The sequence below is a fragment of the Notolabrus celidotus genome, chromosome 15 (genome assembly GCF_009762535.1).
Source record: "Notolabrus celidotus isolate fNotCel1 chromosome 15, fNotCel1.pri, whole genome shotgun sequence".
NCBI classification, from domain to species: domain Eukaryota; kingdom Metazoa; phylum Chordata; class Actinopteri; order Labriformes; family Labridae; genus Notolabrus; species Notolabrus celidotus.
This window is the reverse complement of record NC_048286.1, coordinates 6,754,744-6,777,475: the sequence shown is the minus strand read 5'-3', so window position 1 is coordinate 6,777,475 and position 22,732 is coordinate 6,754,744. Positions and strand designations below refer to the sequence as shown.

Sequence of the window (22,732 nt, the reverse complement as noted above, 5' to 3'; positions counted from 1 at the left end):
CTAGATAGAGAGGGAGGGAGACTTTCTTTAACACCTTGAATTATTATATTGTGACTTTCACTGATGGTTTACGAAATCTAAGCTCTGCGCAGTTCTACTTGTTCTTTAACCTTTTTTAAAAAAAACACACTGATGTAGATTTTTGTTGGTTTTCTATTGGTTATTTTTTTACAAAAGGCATGTTATAAAAAGTGAATAAAATATTTTATTGCTCATGTTCAATGACAAAAATGTTACATTTTTACCGTTACTTTTTATGTATTTGTTATATATATTTTATGTAAATCTAATCCTATCACGTATACTTGTCTAAGTGCTGGTAAAATATATTTTAAGACACTGTTACCATAACTATGTGACAAATCAAGATGTAACATCTTATATCAATATACTGTGGCGGCAATATATTGGGGCGGCTGTGGCTCAGAGGGTAGAGTCGATCACCATCCACCATCAATCGGATGGTTGGCGGTTCGATCCCAGCTCTGGCAGTGCCGAAGTGTCCTTGAGCAAGACACTGAACCCCAAATTGCTACCCCTGATGTTCAGTGTTGTGTGAATGTACCATACTAGAAGCAAAAAAACAAACTGAAATTGCTTCTTATGAATAAAAATAACCCCAAGTGCAGCAAATAAAATGTCTTGAAGTCTCCTAACAAGTATATTTTACTGTATGCTATTATTACTTTTAACAAGCAATTCAGGCCTCATCTTTGGCATGTTTCATCTTAAAGTAAGGTTAGTATCTCTATGCTGGTTGCATATGCACAAAAAAGAGCTTAAAAGATGCGTACGCAACTTTCCATTTAAAGTCTGTGATGAACAAAAACAAGCTGGAGAAGTTTGCAGTGCAGTAGGTAAGATGGAGAATTGAAATCAGGTTATACATTGATGTCTTTTACATATTTAATTACAATGTATATACATTTATTAACAGACTCTCATCATCACAATCACGAAAATCCATCTGTTGTATGTGCACACAACGTTTATTTCCTCTCTTGTTCTGTCTTTGTATAATTCACGGTAAAGGACCACTGATCTACCGACATCTATAGCTATCCCTTTTTCCTCACAGTGCTTTCATTGACCTTATATGAATGAATGTGGGCTGTAGAGGGCAGAATATGAGGCTCATCCATGTGTGTATTTCCCCAGGTGGATCATGATTTATAAAGGGAACATTGCATGCAGGTGTGCGTGAACATGGTTTTACAGATCTGCACATCTTCTGTGTTTTGGGTGTATGTACATCTCTTGTGCAGATTCTACGTATCCTTTCAGGTGAATGTGTCTCATGTTTAGAGTACTGTGATGGTTAAATTTGAGTTTTACAGTGTGAAAGGCTGAAGTTAGGATGAGTAACAGCTCAATTTTTGCTTTCACATCCGTTAATTAAAGCTAATCAGCTTTGGGTGGAAAGTTTAAATGAACTTTAATTAACATCCGGCCTTTCTCTTTATCCCTTTTACCTTTTTACTTTTTTCTTTCCCTCCTCTGGGTTTTAAAGGTCTGCTTCTCTTTCTAATCTCACTCTACTTTTTGTTCATTTTTACTCCTTCCTTTCATTTTGTCTACCTCCTTTCCACTGCGTCCAAACATCCACATTCCACCCTTTGCTCTGCCCGACATTTTCCTCCTCTGCCGTTTTGTTCCCCTCATACTGTTCATTCATCTTCCTTTCCCTGTGTCCGCTGCCCTCTAACTCTCTGCTCCTCCCTCAGGCCCTGGACGGCTTCTTTTTCGTGGTCAACATGGAGGGCAACATAGTGTTCGTGTCGGAGAACGTCAGCCAGTATTTGCGCTGTCAGCAGGAGGAGCTGATGAACACCAGCGTGTACAGCGTGCTGCATGTTGGAGATCACGCTGAGTTTGTCAAGAACTTGCTGCCCAAGAGCCTGGGTAAGAAACGTAAGAAACGCCGGAAATTAATCAATGGAAAAATGTGGGAACTTCTGATAGTTTAATATCAAATTTTTGTTTTGCAAATGTTGTGTTCCTTCCCTTATTATGACAAAATATAACCAGTAACCTTGGGTTTCCCGAGTGTCCTGCTTTAAACACTCTCATGTTCAACAATTTTTGTGCACGACCTAGCTTCCTGCTCCTGATGGATATACAGAATTAAATATTACTTTGCTAACTGTTTTACGAGAACTTAAAGTTTCCTCCTGCATGAGTCACCTCAGATAACCTGAACAAAGTATTAACTTGTCGTCAAACCAGTATTTTCCTGTAGCAAAGCAACTAATGCTAATAGAATGCTAATTTTACATCAACAGACATCCGTGTCTAGATAACTTACGTACAAATCGAGACATTAAGGTGCAAGATCAGTGTGAATGAACTCCATTGGTTTTATTACAAACCTTAAACACAAAATGCCACGTACACCAGACGATGGCCTTGAAATAAACACAGCTAACAGAGTAGCTGGATAATTAGCTCAGTATTTTATAAGACATCAGTGTAAAGGATTTAGCTTTGTGCTAAATTCTGTTGATAATAACAACACATTTCTTTATTAAGGACAAATATCTATCTATCTATCTATCTATCTATCTATCTATCTATCTATCTATCTATCTATCTATCTATCTATCTATCTATCTATCTATCTATCTATCTATCTATCTAACTATCTATCTATCTATCTATAATATGTGCAGCTTCTGGGATCAGCTAGCTAAACACTGAGGGGGTAATTCACTAAATACGGATTGCCGCCACTAATAACATCATGAACTGTGCATCGTTTGCCCTCTGAAATCTGCTCCTTCTCAAGGTCCAATTTAGTGTGCTAATGATATTCAAGATCAAACATGCTCCTAAAGGTTTCAAGCTTTTGCATTTGATTTTTTAAGTGATGTGATTCATTTTAACATTTTGCCACAGTGTCAACAGGCAAAGGTGAAATGTGCTGAAACTCTTATGTTCCGTTGTTTTTTTTTTTTTATAATACCAGTGTGATCAGGTTTTCCTGGAGTTGCTTTTGCCCTTGAGAAGAAATCACCCTTGTTATGGAGTTTTGACCAATCAGGATCGAGTGTTTAACACAGCCAGGTTATAGGTTAAAATCCTTTACCTCACGCTTGTAGCGTTAATAATATTTGTTTATCTATACACTGATATCTCTACAGAGGCTGTATACATTTTTGCAAGTCTTTGCCAGCCCCTCACAACATTAGCAAACAAGTCTCTTTATTTAAATATGGATGACCTATTGAAAAGCTAATCACCACATTATATTTGATCAATTTTCATGTTGTTCTGTGATGAAAAGATGGCAGGATTTTGTTACAGTGAGTTTTCCTCTGTCTTGCAGTGAATCATCGCAGCGGTGATTCGTCCAACAGGAACAGCCACACCTTCAACTGTCGTATGTTGGTCAACCCTCACGCTGACAGTGAAGCCCGGCCGGCGTCTGACCAGCAGGACGCGTCGCAGCAGAAATACGAGACCATGCAGTGTTTCGCTGTGTCTGAACCCAAATCTATCAAGGAAGAGGGCGAAGGTGGGACATTTTTAAGTATTTTGCTTCATCTTTGTGTTTCCGTAATATGTCACCTTTAAGTTTTACACTTTTCCATTTGTTAAGGCCCCTCTTTTGTTACTTCTACGTCTCTCTTTTTGTTCCTCTGACTTTCTTTTCCTAATTCTGCCATTCCTCTTCTACGTGTTCTCCTTCTCTCTCTCTCTGCCTGTCCATCCTTAACTTGACTTTCTGTCATTTCCCATCACTCTTCCATCCCTACTTTCCCCAGTCTCTCGTGCCTTGTCCTCCTTTTCATCACCACTCCTCTCTATTTTTCCTCCTATCCACCGTGAGGGACTAATTAGTGCGTGGCACTTTGTCATCCTCCCATCTTATCTCATCACACGCACACACCAGGGAAAAGTCTGTCTGGCACTCTAATTTTAGATGTCTGACAACCAGATAATGTGCCAATCTCTCTGACATGAGGACGATGTCTGGTGGACAGATGGAGGGTTGCCGGTTGAAGTTTGTGCTGGTGATTAAACTCCAGATGTGACTGAGAGGGTGAAGCTGGTTAAGGTCTATGTGAAGGAGTATTTCATGTGTCTGTAAACCTGGGTCACACAGATAATGACTCAAAGGTACCGAAATTTTGTTATTCCTCATTGTTATACTTTATGACAAATCCTTGGTTCATCCCCAGACAAGCTCAGACTGAGTTCAGTGTCTGAAAAATACAGAAATGATCACCACAGAGATACACCTGTGCACATACATCTTTACCTTGGACAACGGATTCCAAGCAGATTGTGGGAGTCATTTGATTGCAGCCATTACAGCCAGTTTGATGCTGCTGATAGAAGCAATTTCCATTTCCTAATGACTCTGCCATCTTCATCATGTTGTGTCTCAAAACCCATTGTTTTGGGCCGCATTCACAGTTGCCGATTTGTAATTGCTCTCATTCAAAAACATAAAAACCGGGCATCAACAAGAGTCTGAGTTGCTCAGACCAGTTCTAGCACATAACAGCTGGTCAGTTCATCATCACTGACAACTTCCTGTTTAATGTTGAAGGACCTCTGCAGTCTACCTCGAGGGATGAGTCCCGTTAACAGGGCCAGGTATATTTCAGTCCTGAGCCCTGTGCTGCATGTCATCCCCTCTCTCTCCCTAAGAGTCCTAACTGTCTCGTGCTGTCAGGGTCCAATGAACAAAAAAGGACTGGTCTGATATTAGGGCATTGCATTGTTTTTGCAATTTTGCGAACACCAAGTGAACTCTTTAAAGTATAAGTTATCTTAGTGATTGACACACTCATTCACACACAGAATGGACTCGCAACCAAAGGAAAAGAAGCAGTTTGAATGATAATTCTTATATGTTGTAAATAATTACTCTAACCCATTTCCTAACTTTTCCAATCATGCAGACTTCCAGTCATGTCTGATCTGTGTGGCGAGGAGAGTGCCCGTCAAAGAGAGACCTGTGATGCCAGCTTACGAGAGCTTCACCACCCGTCAGGACCTTCAAGGTACAACTACTGGGGCTTAATCTACTGTTGATAAGTCATGTGATGGAATGTAGCCCATAGACTATTTGAGAAGTAGGCGGAGCTGCTGTGACGCATCTCGTTGGATGAGCACTGTCTTTATCATTGATGGATTGGAAATACAGACTGGCCTGTATATGGGTGGTGATCCAGTCATGTGTGTTGGTGGATGAGTTCTCCAGCCTTCTGGCTGGGTCACCGGGTTGGGTGTACTTGTAGCAGTACTGATTGATTATATCCTCCAAGTCCTCCACAGTGAAATGGTGTTGTGTTGCCTTATGGTAATAAAGAAAAAGAAAGGTTTGTTTATGTCCTTAAAAGTTTTGCATCCTTTGGGCACAAGTTGATAGAACTGTAGAATCTGAAAATCCCAATGTCATATTAGGCATGTTCTTAAATGACTATTTTCCTAGTCGTTTAAATGGATTTTTGAAGTCTTACCAGCTCTTTAGTTTAAAGTAGGGATGCAAATTTCAAGTATTTTCCATGATTGATCTTTGGAAATGTTAACAATCAATTATCAATTAATCATCAAAAAAAAACACGTAAATGTTTTCCATGTCAAAAACAATGCCAAATGCATTTTTTCCCCTGAATCAAATTTTCCTTCATGATAAAATGTATATAACTGACAGTATTGAATAGCTACGGATTGTATTGAGGTGTTCAAAACGTTAAACACGCTGAATATCAACGTGTGGAGCAGGCTCATAATCTCTGCAGGCATACAGTCATAAAAGTGAAGGCTCAGACTTCAACAAGGGAACTGAACAGAAACATATTTCAGACTCACAGTGTCCAGTTGTCTGTCTACTCGTTCTTATTGAGAAAAATAAGCATGTGCCTACGTGGTCAAGTGTCAGCCAGGAGCACAACCGGGTCATAATCAGTCTGGCGGCAGAGAAAAAAAGCGCTAGTGGAGACCTGTCACTCAGTCGCAGCCCTCAGCTGAGTGTCTCCGCTGTGTGCAACACCTTCAGTCAGCTGATTCACATCGAAACATGCTTTAAACTTAAAACACCCTCTGATAGCTGAAACAAATATGAGACCACATGATGTTTGATCCACGTGATAGAAAATCAAAACAAAAAAATGTGTTTGAGTAATTTCTTAACAATCAATTTACTGATACTCAATTAATTGTTGACATCCCGAGTTTAAAGGTAAGAAAACAATCATAAAATAGACAAAATTGAAACAATTTATTTTACATGGCGAAACACAGGATTCCAGAGTATGTGCAAATTATATCAAAATGGTTTGCAGAGTGGGGCTAAGGTTAGCAGAGCTACTACCACCAGCTTTCAGAAAATGGATGAGTTATTAAAAAAGCTTGGTTCCTATACAGTTTTATGAATAAAGAAGGAGGCTATAGAGACCAGAACTGTTTTTTGTACCAGGCTGTAAAAGTTAAATTCTGCTGTCAAGTTTGGAGTATTGGGGTCCAATCAAGGAATTGCAGGTTTTGGCTTCATTTTCCAGTTCTGGGCGTTTTGTTGCTTGGTTGTGCCAATCTGTAGAGATTTATTTCAACATCTGATTAAATAAGTATAATGTACAATTATCAGAACTGTACTCAAAGATTTTCCAGCAAGTTGTAAGCTCTATGACTTCTCTAAAAGCTTTGCATGTGTAAGTAAATGCATCCCACAAGACTGGTGGCAGTGAAAACAGTGTGTAGTTACTCAAGTGTTCCATTACTTGTAAACATCTAAAAACACTGCATTAATCTGTTATTGTTGCCTTTCCAGGTAAGATCACGTCTCTTGATACAAGCCTGCTCCGAGCGTCCATGAAGCCGGGCTGGGAGGACCTGGTCAGGAAGTCTATTCAGAGATTTCACCTGCAGAATGAAGGGGAGATGTCCTTTGCCAAGAAACACCAGCAAGAAGGTGATTAAGACAGCTCAGAGCTTATCTTACAGTCTGTACCTGAACAGATAAACCTCATGGAGGACTCTTCAACCTTATTGTCTTATATTTGATACAGAAGTCTGTTCTTACTCCACAGTTTTATTATTTCCTATTATTAGGGGGTCCTTTTTAAGGTTAAATGTGGATTTGTTGATGTTTCTTTTGGACTTTAGGTTTCTTTCAGGAAGCAGCGGAGAGGATAATCTACTTAATCCATGCTGGAAGTGTTTAGGATATTAAGCACCACTTTAGCTCTCTAGGAAGTCAAATAAAGATTTTTTTCCATGATTCAAAATGATAACTCTGTCTGGATTAAGCAGCACCAGCTCAAAGGCTGTCAATTATGATTTTTTTTGTTTTTTTAAAGGTTTGGGTAATTTTCTGTCTATGTCTGTCTCTTTACAGTGATGAGGAATGGCCACGCACTCAGCCCTCTGTACAGATTCACCCTTACAGACGGCACCATCGTCTCAGCTCACACCAAGAGCAAGCTGGTCAGATCTCCAGCCACCAATGAGCCACAACTCTACATGTCCCTGCACATCCTGCAGAGGTACAGACCTTGTTCTTTCTACCATCTCTGCTTTGCTGCAAATGTTCAGTCTTCATGCTCAGCTTAAGATCCATGCTAGTTGATAAAACATGAGTTTCCCTGAAGTAGCTGGAATACTTTAGGAATATTGTTTCATTCAAAAAGAGATGCTCTTTAGTTTTCTAGTGAACAGCAAATAAGGAGCTCCAGGCTAAATTAAATTACCGCACCGACCCAAATCTGAGACAGGGTGTCAATCCTTGAAATGCATTTTTTTTAAAAGTCAACATTTGAAATATTGATATGACTCTTGACCTCTTAAAATCATAAAATTACCCCAACCAACCTCTGTGAATACTTGCTTTTCATTAATTGAGAAAGCTTTAGCTTTGAGCAAATTGAATCAAATTAATTTCTGTAATTTAGAGATCAAATCTTTAGTGTTCTCCATCACATGTCGGCTCCCAGTGTTTGTGGTTTTCTCTTGATTCAGACAAAGAGGGGAGAAACAGCGGTTTGCATTAAGAACAAAGAGCTTTCTATAACCCCGCCGCTGTATGTGTGGAGCAAAACTGACACAAGCGCTACCAGTCAGTCCAGTACACAAAACCTCAGTCCCTTCCCCCCTCCGATCACTGGGAGCAACTGCAACACAACCAGCGTCCAGCCTTTGGTATGACCATTCAGAGTTAGGAATTGGACAGCGATCAGAAAACAATGCCAGGCCTGTTACCCAGAGTATTCAGGGATCAATGGCAAGAACTCGCTCTTTTTACTTCCACAAGTTTCACATTGAAAATTATCGCTCCAGCACTCACTCAGCACAATCAGAGCTTTGTTTGTTTGGTATGGGGCCGAAGCCGCTCTGGTGTTAAAAGCTCTTACTGTGTTACAACTTTGTTTTCTCAACTGTATACACTGTGACAGAAGTGATCTCTGCTTATGACAGGACTGATTGAAGCTGAAAGAAATGAAGTTATGTAAAATCTCCATAGTGTACTTTCTGATCAAATCCCCAAAAATTCCAGCACTACAAATACTACCCCAATTTAAATGAATTTGGGACTCTATGGAAAGTTTTGCTATAAACATATGGTTTGCAAATCATGTCAATCCTATATTTAAATGAAAATAGTGCAAAGACAACATGACAAGGGTTGGAACAATTTCAGAGTAACATTCCTTGACATAAATTTGCAAAGACTTTGTGGTTTCATCATCTACAGTACATAATATCATTAAGATTCAGAGAATCCGGATAAATCTCTGTACTGCATTAAAAACAGATATGACTCTGTAGTGGAAATCACTGCATGGGCTCAAAATCACTTCCAAAAACCATTGCCTGTGAATGTAGTTTGTTGCTGCATCCTCAAATGTAAGTTAAAACTGAACCATGCAAAGAGAAAACCATATAACTATACTATACTAAACCCAACTATACACATGATCAAGTAATGATGGCAACTTCTCTGGGTCCAAGCCCATTTGAGATGGATTAAGGGGAAGTGGAAAACTTTCCTGTGGTCTCATGATTCAAAATTTGACATTCTTTTTTGAAATCATGGACACCGTATCACCTCTTTCAAAGAGAAGATGCATCTATGTGTCCAATGTATCCCATGGCTCAAACAGCTTAAAGTCTGTCTGCTTCTTGATGTGCATCTTTTCTGTAAAATATCGCCACATAATAAAATACAGCGAAAATTATGAATTTTGTGTTTTCTTTTTTCCAGGGAGAACATGGGGGGTGTAAGCGCAGACACACCTGGCAGCCAAGGCATGACCAAGCCAATGACCCCGACCAGTTTGAGTGGACCCTCCCCTTCCCCTGACGCCAATGTCACCAGCAACACCCACCACTCCACCACGGCCTCTGGAGCACAGGGACGAGCTTTCGGGTCTGTATCGAGTCGGTCGTCCACGCCTCAGGGAAACAGTCACTCACTTAAATTGGGCAGCCCTTCAGCCCAGGGGAGCCCCAGTGTCTCCTCGGGGGCCCAAGGTGCCATGTTGTCTCCACGTCACCGCCAGAGCCCCAGCATGGCGGCGAGCAGCAGCAGCTGTAGCAGCCCCCACCTCCCTCAACACCCATCTGGTTCTTTCTCTCCAGCAGCCGGCCTCCCCTCGCCAGCGTCCGTGTGCAGCAGCACAGGAAACAGCCAAGGGTTTAACTCCCTCAGTGCTCTACAGGCCCTCAGCCAGGGCCACAGAGTTTCCCAGGGACCCGGTGAAGGGCATCCTGACTCACCTGATGGAAAGCCAGGCGGCCTTCAGAGCCCTCTTCAAAGCAGCAGCGCTGGAAGCCAACTGGCTAAGAACAATTCAAGCTTGGAGGCTGACTTATTTGGAGCTTTTGGGGAGCAGCAGGACTTGTTGTCACCCCAAAACCAGGAGGGGGAGCAGGGGGAGGGGAAAGACGATGACCCTGACAGCTTTGGAGGTAACGGGAGCCTGGAGGACCTTGGTGACGCCTCAAACCGCCTCCTGAACACAAAAGGGCACACTAAACTACTCCAGCTTCTCACCACCAAACTAGAACCATCTGATCCTGGCTCACCACCTTCTCTTGGGGATGACCAGAACTGTAAAGACCAGCTGGCAGGGTTAGGGGGAATGGGTGGTGCTGGGCATAACAACCACTCCACCTCGCTAAAGGAGAAACACAAGATCCTACACAGGTTACTGCAGAACAGCACCTCACCTGTGGAATTGGCAAAGCTAACAGCTGAGGCTACTGGAAAAGACCCCATTTGTCCAGAGTCGTCTTCAGGGGACAACATGGCCGCCCTGGGTGAACTCTGTGCAAAGCAGGAGCCTGGGAGTCCCAAAAAGAAGGACAACGCGTTGCTTCGTTACCTGTTGGATCGGGATGATAACGGCATCCTGGATAAAGCCATCAAGATGGAACCCAGTGATGGACCGAAGCTGTCCAACGTGAAGACAGAGAAACAGGACCCAGGTTTCAACATGGCAGACCAGGTCAGTGACGATGGTGGTTATGTTGACGACTGATGAACAAGTCATTTGCTTGTTATTTTTGGTTATTTTTGGTTATTTTCCAGTTTCTAGAATGGATTTCCTACCTACCTCTTTTTGGTTTTAACTGTAATCTGGGTCGCGTGGCTGTTTGGACTGATGGTTTTTTATATTATCCAGCACACAGACATGAAGAAATGTGCTGTTTGTAGAATTATCACGGTCACTCTCCCCCTTCTTCCTTGCTCGGTCTAAGTGTAACTAGTTCAAAGTGTTGGGTGTTTTTGTTGAAAGTGCAGGTGCACTGACAAAGCTGAAGGTAGTTCCAGGAAGAAGCTGAGCTTCAAAGTGGGACCAACAGTAGGTCCTCCGGTCAGCGGAGGCTGCTGCCAGCAGGAAGGTAACCATTCAGAGGTTTTCATCCTGGATGGTTTTGGGAAGAGACGCTTCCTGGAGCTGAAGTTAGAGATGTTTGTTAGACAGAGGATGAAGCTATTGAGATTTATAAAAACAAGAAGCAGAACAGGTAGAAAAGAACAAAGCAGTAAACCAACAGTGAGAGAAAATGCAAGTACTTTTTGCATCTAAGACTCATGTCTCAAATTAGTCTCACACCACAGCAATTACCTTTAACAAGATACAAAGATTCACACATAAGACACATTTTAAACACCAAATGCAATATTACGATGCCTTCAATGTACATCTGATCCGGGGTTATGCTCCATATTCAATTTTAGACGAAAAACGAGCTTCAACCAATAATTCTATATACTGTAGAATGAACAACATCACTTCTTGTCTCACCTCCACATCCTGACATATCAAGCTGGTGAAACCAAGACATGCACAGAAGCAACCTGGCAGGTAATGTCGCAGGACTGACATCACACATATAAACGTGCATTTCAAGAAATGAAGCTAAGAAATACTGCAGCGACCCGCCAAAGATAAAAAGTAATACAATCAGTGAACTCTTTGCTCCTGATAACCAACCTTTCAGCATGTTAGACAGGCTAATGACGTACTTGGATCACTATTGATTAAAATGAGTTGAAAATGTCGGTTCAAAGAACAATATCATGCTTAAACATGATGTCGGATTCTGCTTTGCCTGCCGATGTACATTTGGGACAGAGGGTCAGAGTAGGACTCAGCTGAGGGGATGCAAAGCTGGCACTTTGATTTGATTAATTTACATACTGACCAACATATAGCTTTTAGAGGCACAACAGAAAAAACATTGGATGTATTCAAAATAGAGACACTGCAAAAACAAACACATAGGAAGCTAAACCTTAGCTTCATCTTTGCTCCTTCATCTGCCAATCGAATACTGGACTTTGGATAGGTAGGGAGAAATGTCCTCACACCTGTGTCTGAGATTCTGCCCTTGATGTGGGCATGCTGTGTTCGCTGTCTGTGTGTGTGCATATACACTGTGGCTAAACAGAGCTGTGACTGTGTCTTACTGTACATCACACATGACCTCATTAGTGCCGGCAGTTTATTTTTAGCTCCTCCTCTATTCATCAGCCAAACGGCCGGAGGAAACCAATGCTGTCAGCGGGTGGGTGTGTCAGTGTGTGTGTGTGTGTGTGTGTGTGTGTGTGTGTGTGTGTGTGTGTGTGTGTGGGTGTGTGTGTGTGTGTGGGTGTGTGTGTGTGTGTGTGTGTGTGTGTGTTGTGGTTTGAATTACACTGTGATACTGAAGGGGTTTCTGTTTTTTTCCGAAGTTGTCATCAGAAATGAATTTCAGATGTCATGTTATTGTGGTCTAAACATTTTTTTTTACATTTTTGGTTTGATTTTTGATTTTGCAATTCATAGCACTTCATCTTTCCCATGCATTCTGTTTGTGCATGTCTGCTTTTATAACAACAACAGACAAAAAAATACCCCATTATACATTTAATGCATATATGATATATCAACTTTCAGAGGGATGACAATGTTTCTTTGTAGAAACTTGTCTGAATCCTTTTGATCCGCTTAAAGTCTTCATTTCTGAAAGCATTCATTGTCACACCAACTGTTGTATCACCAGCATAAAATCCTACCCTCTTAAACTACTCCAAACACAAGCTTAAACAAGGTTATCCCATCAGTAAAATAGAATATTTTCTGCGAATATGAAGGTCCCACTTGTTCTTAGAACGTCCCATATAATGAAAGACATGTATAGACATGTAGATGTCAGAGGTTGGAGTCATATACACCATCTGCTCTGTTATTGGCTGCAAAAAACAACACAAGTGTCCATATTCTGTTCCACTACTAATAGACCAAAGAGAACTGTGTTTGCTGATTATTTTCAAAACACGTTATCAACACTACCAGTCAAAAGTTTGGAAACACCTTCTCAGTCAATGGTTTGTATTTATTTTAATTATTGTAAACACAGTAGATTAATACTGAATACCTCAAAACTATGAAAGAACACATATGGAATTATTTAATGAACAAAAAAGTGTTAAACAAAGCAGAATATGTTTTATATTTTAGATTCTGTAAAGTAGCCCCCTTTTTCCTTCATGACAGCTTTGCACACTCTTGGTATTCTCTCAGTCTGCTTCATGAAGTGGTCTCCTGGAATGGTTTCTAATTAACATGAGCCTTGTCAAGAGTTCATTTGTAGAATGACTTGCCTTCTTAATGTGTTTGAGACCATCAGTTGTGTTGTTCAGAGGTAGGGTTAGTACACAATGGATAGCCCTATTTGACTACTTTTGTAATCCAGATTATGGCAAAACCATAATATTTCATAGTTTTGATGTCTTCAGTATTAAACTACAATGTCAAAAATAATTAAAACAATGAGTGAGAAGGTGTGTCCAAACTATTGACTGATAGTGTACAGTTGGTGTTAATTTGTCTGTTAGTGCTAACACATTCATCTCAGACTGCTTCAACAACGAGGGCCGACCATCTAAAGTTGCACACGAGGAAAAAAAAGAAGGTTGGAATTACACCCAAATTTAATGTACCCCTAGAGAATGCTGCCTTCTCCTGTTCGCGATCAGATTCTGGATCATATATGTCATGTCATGTTTTGGGGTTCTTCTGGAGGGCTCACCAAATTTGTTTTGGTGTTTTTCCGCCTCTGCATTCGTCTGCAGTGGTCTGCAGTGGTCTGCACCCTCCCTCCTGAGACAGCATTCAGGCAGCCACTGTGGATACTGAAGTTAGAAACTGACAGGATGCAGATCCTCTACAGAGTTTGTGATGGGGGTTTATCTTGCGACTGAATTCATACCTTGCTTAGAAGACAAGTAAGGCACGTTGCTAACAGATGAAATACCATTATTGGGACCTTCCAATCAAAGATGACATGGAAGGTAGAAACACATAGTGAGGGGAATTGTATGTGATGGATAAAGGCCCAACAGGATGGAACTATGTTTTACACATTTTAGAATATACAGCAGCATACCCAGAAGAAAGTTGGTGTAAAAAGAGCAGCCAAATGCCAGGTTTTTAGTCTTTGAACTCCAGTTACAAGTTCCTAATTTATACTGACCTTTTTTTGGAAATGATATTAAAGTTTATGACTGAACCCAGACGGAACTTGACCCTGTCCCAAAATGATGAAGTCATATTAACTGTAAAAAAAACTCACATTTCTGCAATAGTTTGCACCAGATGAGTTTATCATGTCATGCACTTCATTTCCTTCTAATCCTGTTTCTTCTTCTTGCTGATCTCAGACCAGTGAGTTGGAGGACCTGCTGGATGACCTGCAGAGTGGCGGCCAGCAGCAGCAGCAGCAGCAGCAGCAACAGCAGCAGCAGCAGCCGCCACTGTATGGGCCCCAGCCACCAGTCAGAAGACCAGCCTCCTCCACTTCGTCCTCCTCTTCCTCTTTGCCACCTGGCTCCTCTGCAGACAAACAGACCGTCATCAGCAACATCCTGCAGATGACAGACGGCGCCAGCAGCAGCAGCAGCAGCAGCAGCCCCCCCATCCAGCACAGAGCTTTCCCCCCTCTGGGTCCTGCAAGTATGTCTGGACAAATCTGTATTATCTGTATGATACACATGGAAACTGTCCTTATAACTCTGTCTCAGAATATGTTAGATAAAATGAATATTAAAAGGACTCTTTCCTTCTCTGTATCAGGCTTTAACAGCGCCAGGCCAGGCCAACCGGGTCGAGCTGCTCCTCCAGTCAGGAGCACGTCTCTGGACGGCAGTATCGGCCCCAATCCCAACGCTGGCAGACCGTTCCCTCCTCAGCACAGAAACAACGCCCCCTACTCCTTATTGCAGCAGCACCACCAGCAGCAGCAAGGCATGATGGGAACCCATGCAGGCATGGCAAACCAGGCGGGGATGGCCAATCCAGGTCAGCGGAGATAATTAATACTTTTGTCATTGCAGTTGAAAACAGAAATGCTTTAAATTAGCTTCAGCTTTCAGAGCGAGTACATGGCTGATATTTAAATGTTCTCCTGTGTGAAAAAGTCTGTGCAGCACATTAGGAGCTTTTTTTCTTTAGCTTTATTTAATGCAGACAAAGTGTTATATCCGGGGGACCACAATTACATAGTCTCTGTATTTAGGAAACATCATGTTGTTAGTTAAAATCCTCAAATCTGGCTATTTCTGTTCTTTCTAAATCAGGTATGCTGAGTAACGGGTCAATGCGGGGCCCAATGCAGCAAGGCTGGGGTCACCAGGGGCCCCTTGGAGGCAGTGCAGGGCAGATGATGGGCCAGGGTGTTGGGCCAGGTCGCATGGTTCCCAATATAAACACTGTCATGCCCACGAGAGGCCCTCATGGATCCAGAGCCATGGTCAACATGCAGATGATGAGCAACGGTGAGAAGAAGAGACAAGAGCACAAGAAACAGATAAACCAACATCAGCTCACTTTAAAACCTGAGATTGTTTTTTATTCCCTTCAGAGATGGAGATGGCCAACCCAACCTACCCTCAGCAACAAGTTCCACCCAATCAGACTGCACCATGGCCAGACAGAATGATGGCTATGGATCATTATGGAAACCAAAGCAGGTGTGGCTTCATTCCATCAGAGAGCGTAAACATTAAGGTTCACACACTTATGTGGACCCTTGAATCTCATATAACTATGACACCAATATCCTTCCAGGCCACCATACGGGGTTCCCCAAGGAGACGGGATGGGTTGCTGCAGCTCAGGACCTGAGGGGCCGCCGGATGAAGGAGCACTCCTGAACCAGCTGTGCTCGGTGCTGAAGGACTTTGAGGGTCTGGAGGAGATCGACAAGATGCTGGGAATCCCAACGCTGGCTGGGCAGGTGAGCTGCTCCAAACTCCAAGCAATGTGTTTGTGAGTCATGTTGGACCCATATTGGGGGGTCCATGTGGAAAGTAAGAGATTAAGGCCATTAAAAAAAACAACTTGGAGGTTAGTGTGCTCCAGTGTCCCAATGAAGGTCTGAATAACGTAAATATGCAAACGGTGAAGCTTATTTAATTCCTGTCCCTCAAATCTTGTCTTTCCACCCTATAGGGCCCTATGTCAGAGCAGGAGCAGTACCTGGGCTCTTCAGACCCCTCAGCCTCCATGAAGCCTCTCCTGTACAGTCAGCAACACTACAGCGGCCAGTCCGGATACAGCAGCATGCCTCCTGATGCTGGTTTCCACGGCCCCTCCATGGGTGGCCACATGGGACCTCAGAGGATGCCGCCTGCTGGTTACCCACCTATGATGAGGATGCCTGGAAGTGTGGGGCCCAGACCGGCTGGGATGAGACCAGGGGGGCCGAATCCAGGAGTGCCACCTCAGCCCAACAACCTGAGGCTCCAGCTGCAGCACAGGCTCCAGGCCCAGCTGGTAGGTGGCAGCAAATATTTACCACCAGTCCTCTCACCGTGTTGTGCTGCCACAGCCAACATATTGATATTAACATCCTGGCCACTGAAAAACTGCTCTTTAAGTGTACAGTTGACTCCTGAGACTGTCTTACAGTACAAGCTAACACTAAACGAGGCATTTCCAGGTCACTGCGATGGCATCCTCAAAATCACAGGTAGTCCTAACCTGAAGCGACCCTGCTCTGACTGTTTCCTCAAAATGGAGCATAAAGCACTAAAAGAACATTGTGTTGTCCTGAAGAGGACTCAAAGCTATTAATTGAGACCATAAACGCTTTAAGAGAAGGGTTACTGTGGTAATAAAGGAACCAAGAAGTTCAGTTATCTTCTGATAGACTCCCATAGAATCTGGCTTCTTTTGCAGCGAGGGCATTCCTTGTTATTGTCTGTTTTTAACCTTGTTTTTACCTTTGCTGTTTTAATGATGTGTCTTGTGGCACTTTGGGATTTGCTCTGAATGTAAAGTGCTACGTCAGCTTTTTAGATATAGGCTGGTTTTCGAAACGGCCTGCTACATACTACTTACTAATGTAGTAGGCAGTAGGCACTGCGTATGAATTTAGTCTGTAGTATGACTGTTCAGTTCGATCTGTTTTGCAGTATGCTGGGCCAGACGTCACTGGATTTCCGGTTTCAGAAAGCAGAAGTAAAGAACGGCCAAGCTGATAGTGAAACTGCTTGTTTAGCATCACTTATGATGTAAAAAGTTAAGAAGTGGTTTATACGGAATTTAATAATTTTCACAGCATATAAAAACTGAGTTCCCCCCGTCAAAAAGAGAAGAAAAAAGAAAAAGCGGAACGAGCGCTGTGCATTGTGGGAAACAGTATGTGAGGCAGACTGGTCCGATGCATACTGAGAAATTTTCCACGGATCAGTACAACATCCGGGGAGTTTTGGCCAAGCGGCAAACTCCGGTCTCAAATGATGAAGCCAATGCGGAAGTGCTATAAACTGCAATACATCGAAAATCCGCTTGAGGCTGGCTGCAGAAACACCGGAAACCACATAGATATGAATGGGAAAAAGACGATCTTTGCAGCATTAATAAACATGTTTACAGCCTGGTTCAAAAAAACGTCTTGGCCCTACTAATCTAATCTAAGCTAATCTCTCTAATGGCACACACTGTACGGGGGGTGAATTTTTTCTAACGTGACGATTAAGAAGATATTAAGATTACAAGTTTTGCCCAAATAAGGACATGACTGACGTGACTCCCGGTCGGGAACACACAGCCATTGGCTAAGAGGCTCACACTACGTCAATATGGCTGCTGCCGTCGATTTGCTTCAAAACAGCTCTCGGGAACAGATGGGTGACGTCACAGATACTACGTCCATATTTTATACAGTCTATGGTTTTGGCATACTGCAGATTTCGCTCTTTTTCACTTACTACATACTGAATTTTGGCCAAATCAGTACGTACTGCTAGTATAGTAGGCGGTTTTGAAAACAGCCCCAGTCTTTGATGTCACTTGCATGTTTCCATGTTTCATCCTAATTTATCAACAAAGTTGCAGCGCTGCTAATTCACTCCTCTCTTACTGGGATTGATGCAAGTGTCTAATAAACTCAAATGCAACTGCAGCACACCTGCCGTTAAAAAGAGCAGACTTTTGATGTACCAAATGTCTTGAACCCAGAGCTTGAGTCACTTTAGCGGCTACCGTATCCTAGCAATTTGCTAATAGCAACAATATCAACTGTCCAAGTGGGCAAACTTAAGCATCTCACTGACTTTTCTGGGTGCTTGTTTGCATTTGCTGTAAAATCTTCCAAAGCAAAACTCACAACCTCTCGCCCCTCTTTTAAAGCACCCTGGTAGAGACTGTTACTGAACAAGACGACACGAGAACGGGTGTGCGGATGAACACACGTGTCAGCCAGTGCTCCAGACTAAATAACCTATCAGGGTCCAGTGTTTGAGTGGAAATTGAGAAATTGAAAATCAGGAATCAAGTCCGAGTCCTAGACATAAGCACCACAACACTGGTGCTAACAGGGTTCACTGAGTCTAAACTGCAGCAGCCTCAGAGGAAAAAAATACGTTTCAGCTTCCTGCCTTCATCATCATTACCTGCTGCTGGGACACTTAACAATGAACACACATGTTATGTACTTGTACACTCCTAAAGCTGAACACTAGCTCGTGAGGATGATTCACAGACTACACATACACAGTCTGCCTTTTCCCCCCATCATGTTCAGGCTTATGATTGTACGCACAGTGTCTTAATGTTTGACTTTTTATTATAGTCATATGTTTGTCATTGAAAGGAAGTGCTTTATTTTATTTTTAGATATTGTGGATTAAATTCTCACTTTAAAACTTTGTAACTACACATTTATGTTTGATTCACTGCTTGATGCTTAATACCAAAATGTCAAAGTCTAGACTGCCACCTGGTGGAGGTTTAAGAAAACAGCAGGCATATTTAGACAGATGAGGATTTAGCAGCTGGTTCAGATGTGAGACACGACTTTTGCACCTCTATGTGAAGGTTTCTGTCAGTGTGAGTGTTACAGTCTGGAGGAAAACTTAAAATAAACCCCTGACATCTGCAAATGAGGGCTTTGTTGTCTCAACAGTATGCTTGAAATGTAGATTGAAATATCTTCCATGCAATTTTTGATGTACAATATTTGCAACCAGAAATCAGACAGACCTGAAATCAGCATGTCAAAAATATAGGTCTAGTATAAGGCAGCACTCACTCACAGTCCTGATACAGATATGATGTTGGGTAAAGTTGTGGAACATGAATAAGATTGATTTATGGTAACACCGCATTAATCAAAGTTTTACATTGAGATTAAAGTAGTACTCATATCTCCTCTACACAGAACCGTCAGCCAATGGTGAACCAGATGGGCGGAGTGTCGAATATGAATCTACCTCTCAGGTCTAATGTACCAAACCAGGTCAGTCTATGAATGACAATATTCCTGTATGAATGAACCCTTTCTCAGTGCCTTTAGCTCCTCCTCAAATACCTTTCAAATATCAACCATCAAAAACAATAAAGAGGATTAGAGCATTACAATTAGATCAAACCAATGGAATGAGATCAAAGAAATTTAATGAAATTGTAGGGACTAAGAGATCAGAACAATAGAGTGGGATCAAAGCAATAGGAAGAGATTGCAGCAATACATTAAATCAAAGCAATAGAACAAGATCAAATCAATAGAATGAGATCAAAGAAATTGAATGAGATTGAAGCCACTAAGAGATTAGAACATTATAATGAGATTAAAGTAATAGAGTATGATCAGAGCAATAGAATAAGATAAAAGCAATAGAATGAGTTCAAAGAAAAGGAATGAGATCAAAGCAACTTTGAGATCAGCGCAATAGAAGTGATCATAGCGATAGCATGAGATCAAAGCAAAAGAATGAGATCAGAGCAACAGAATGAGATTGAAGAAATTGAATGAGATTGAAGTAACTAAGAGATTAGAGCAATAGAATGAAACCAAAGCATTTAAGAGATATAGGAACAGTGAGAGAAAAGGCTTCAAAAGATAAAAGCAGTAGAATAAATGAAAGCATTTAAAAGGATCAAAGTATCAAAATAAACAACAAAGAAAAAAGAAAATGTAAAAAAAGACTTCTGAACTTCTCTGCTTCTTCTTCCAGGGAACCCTCAATGCCCAGATGCTAGCTCAGCGTCAGCGCGAGTACCTCAGCAACCACCTACGCCAACGCCAACAGCAGCAACAACACGTGCACCAGCAGCGTGCCATGATGATGCGGACTCAGGGCATCAACATGCCCCCTAACATGCCCAGCGGGGGCGCCGCTCCGACACCGATGCCCATGGGTGGCACCAACCCGCGGCTCCCTCAAGGAAACCCGCAGCAGTTCCCCTACCCGGCCTCCAGCTACGGTACCGGCCTGCCTTCTCCTCCTCCTCATCCCAGCTCCACCAGCCCCTTCTCCTCCCCCCTCTCCCCTAGCCATCACCTGGCTAGCCAGGGCATGATGGGAAATGTAGGCGGGCAGTACAGCGGGGTTATGAGTCCACCAACACAGCACAGTGCCTACCAGTTCAGCAGTTCAGGTATTTGATTAGAGCACAGTAACGGCATTGCAGCAGTGTGTGCTTCATGGCTGGTGTATTCGCTTTTTCCTCCTGTGGTAATTAAAAACAATCATCTCTGATATCTTGAGGCCATCAACGCTGCATCTGCTCTTCAACTTCTACACTTAGATGAACACTGTCCTTGATTTTAACCTCATCATTAACCAATCAGGAGACTACATGTTGTAACACTGTGTGCAGTAGTTGTTTGGTGATGGCACTATAGAACAAAAAACGTATTTTTCCTCTTACTTGTCGACTTTATCTGTGCTCTGTTAGTGTTTAAAGCTTTGTTTTTCATATTGAGTGGACAAAATATCTTTGTGCAATAGCTTGGGTCAGAATTTGCTTGTTATCATACCATCCATGTATCTTATGACCTTTCATCCATGTATCTTATGACCTTTCTGCTCAAATCTGCAGGAATGAGCCAACAACAGCAACACCAAGACCCAGTATCAGGCTTTCCATGTGGGGCTACGACCCCTCAGAGCCCGATGCTGTCCCCAAGGATGGGGCAAGGCCAAAGCCCCATGCTGCAGCACACCCAGGGCCAACCCCAATCCCAGGGTTCCAACCAGGCAGGAGCACCGGGCTACCAGCAGGGCACCGACCACAACGGATGGCCCCAACCTGCCAACATCTCCACCAGCAACAGGTAACAGCAGATGAACCTGTCACTCAATGTTACGTGAAAATGATTTGAGTCTATTTGAAGCTATTATCTTAATCTCTGATTTCTCTTCTAGTGTGTACCCTCAGCAGTCCCAGTCTCAGTACTCAGCACAGCCTAATGGAGGAATGTACAGCAGCAACAACAACATGAACCTGGGAGTCATGGGCAGTAATGGTGGCAACATGAACCAGATGTCAGCACAGATGAGCTCCATGAACTCCATGAACTCAGAGCAGGTGAGCACAGTTTTAGACAAGCTTGGAAACCACCTGCTATTAATGTCAGTGCATAGATATGTCAGATGGAAATATAGTTTTTTTTAGCTGTAGGCCATAATTATAAAAACTGAAGTGGAAAAACATTTAAAACATTTATATTTATGCCTTATGAGACTAGATAATATTACATTTTCACTTTCTACAGTAATTGATGGCAAAATAGAACTCTGTCATGCTATTATAATAATTGAGGTGCACTTGTATTAACTTTTCCGTCATGTCTTCATCATTATAATCTTCCAGGTTTGTGACAGCATCCTGGGGCAGCTTGCAGAAATTGACATGTTGACACAAGATGGTGAAGCCAATTCTGTGAGTAAAAGATTCTTGTCTTGTACACATTACCTTACATGCTGTGACATTTGATTTAATTTAAAGGTTCCATTGTATTCTAAAATATACTGTGTAAAAAAAAAAGAGGAAATTAGCCCCAATGGTGCCATCCATCCTGTTTTTTTTGTGCTAGAAATGACCACACTTGGAAGAGAGAGCAGCACTGTGTGAGAGTAAAAGGTTATAACGCTCGAAATTCGCGGTTAGCAAGGCACATGCACTAGTCCGCATAGCTGTTTTGTTGTCCATGATGCTAGTTTTTGCTGATGAAACACATTTCTGAAAAAGTTTGGTTCAAAATGTCTCCAAAAAAAATTTACCACACATAGAGGGAAGTTAATTACAGTTACAGTTATCCATACATGATTGTGAATTTGGTGCTCCTCAAGGCTCAATTTCAGGTCCCAATTATTTCTTAGTGTATAGTCTACAACCTGCCACCTCACCCGACTACTACTACTACTTTGTTTACAATCTATTACAGTTCATCTTTTTTAGCTCAGATGTTTGAAGGACATTTCATTTCTTTAAAGCTTTATAAACACAGAAATTAAAAGTGACGCCTCTTTATGACATTCAAAAGCAAACAAGACAATCAGCAACAAGATGACTATTGTTGTTTTTGATGCCTGTAACTGCTGCCTTTGATGAGCCTTTAACTAATGGAAACAAGAAATCAAGCAAGAAATTGTAAATTAAACCATTTGAATAAACAAAAACAGAGGTTATCAATAAATCAAAATAAAACTCTGTTCTTGTTTATTCAAATGGTTTAATTTACAATGTTTTGCTTGATTTCTTGTTTCTGTTAGTTAAAGGCTCATCCCCTTTCTTATAACTCGTTGATTTGCCCACACATGATGTAGTGAAACTGATGAGGCGATGAATGGTAGCCACACTCTTTTTAAGTTGTTCTGCCTGTCTTTCAAAATGTTTGCCTGATGAAGGTCTAGGCCCTAAACGTTGCGATTACACTTTTTTTTTAATGCAATTTGGACAGTGTGCGGGATACTTGCAACTCAAATTTTGTGACCTGCTTC

General features: G+C 42.0%; 1 protein-coding gene across 2 annotated transcripts in view; it reads left to right on the top strand.

Moving 5' to 3' along the window:
- LOC117827302 (nuclear receptor coactivator 2-like) overlaps positions 1-22,732 on the top strand; it is an 83,774-nt gene that overhangs the window by 54,894 nt on the left and 6,148 nt on the right. The window contains exons 6-22 of one of the 2 annotated variants that reach the window (XM_034703842.1): positions 1,725-1,902; positions 3,326-3,514; positions 4,911-5,012; positions 6,782-6,922; positions 7,349-7,496; positions 9,212-10,457; positions 14,162-14,453; positions 14,574-14,798; positions 15,077-15,274; positions 15,361-15,469; positions 15,567-15,735; positions 15,951-16,274; positions 19,165-19,242; positions 19,961-20,210; positions 20,829-21,063; positions 21,155-21,317; positions 21,603-21,671. In XM_034703842.1, coding sequence (XP_034559733.1) covers positions 1,725-1,902; positions 3,326-3,514; positions 4,911-5,012; positions 6,782-6,922; positions 7,349-7,496; positions 9,212-10,457; positions 14,162-14,453; positions 14,574-14,798; positions 15,077-15,274; positions 15,361-15,469; positions 15,567-15,735; positions 15,951-16,274; positions 19,165-19,242; positions 19,961-20,210; positions 20,829-21,063; positions 21,155-21,317; positions 21,603-21,671 — 4,116 coding nt within the window. Of the gene's footprint in view, positions 1-1,724; positions 1,903-3,325; positions 3,515-4,910; positions 5,013-6,781; positions 6,923-7,348; positions 7,497-9,211; positions 10,458-14,161; positions 14,454-14,573; positions 14,799-15,076; positions 15,275-15,360; positions 15,470-15,566; positions 15,736-15,950; positions 16,275-19,164; positions 19,243-19,960; positions 20,385-20,828; positions 21,064-21,154; positions 21,318-21,602; positions 21,672-22,732 lie in introns of both variants that reach the window. The other variant, XM_034703841.1, reaches the window with a different exon arrangement.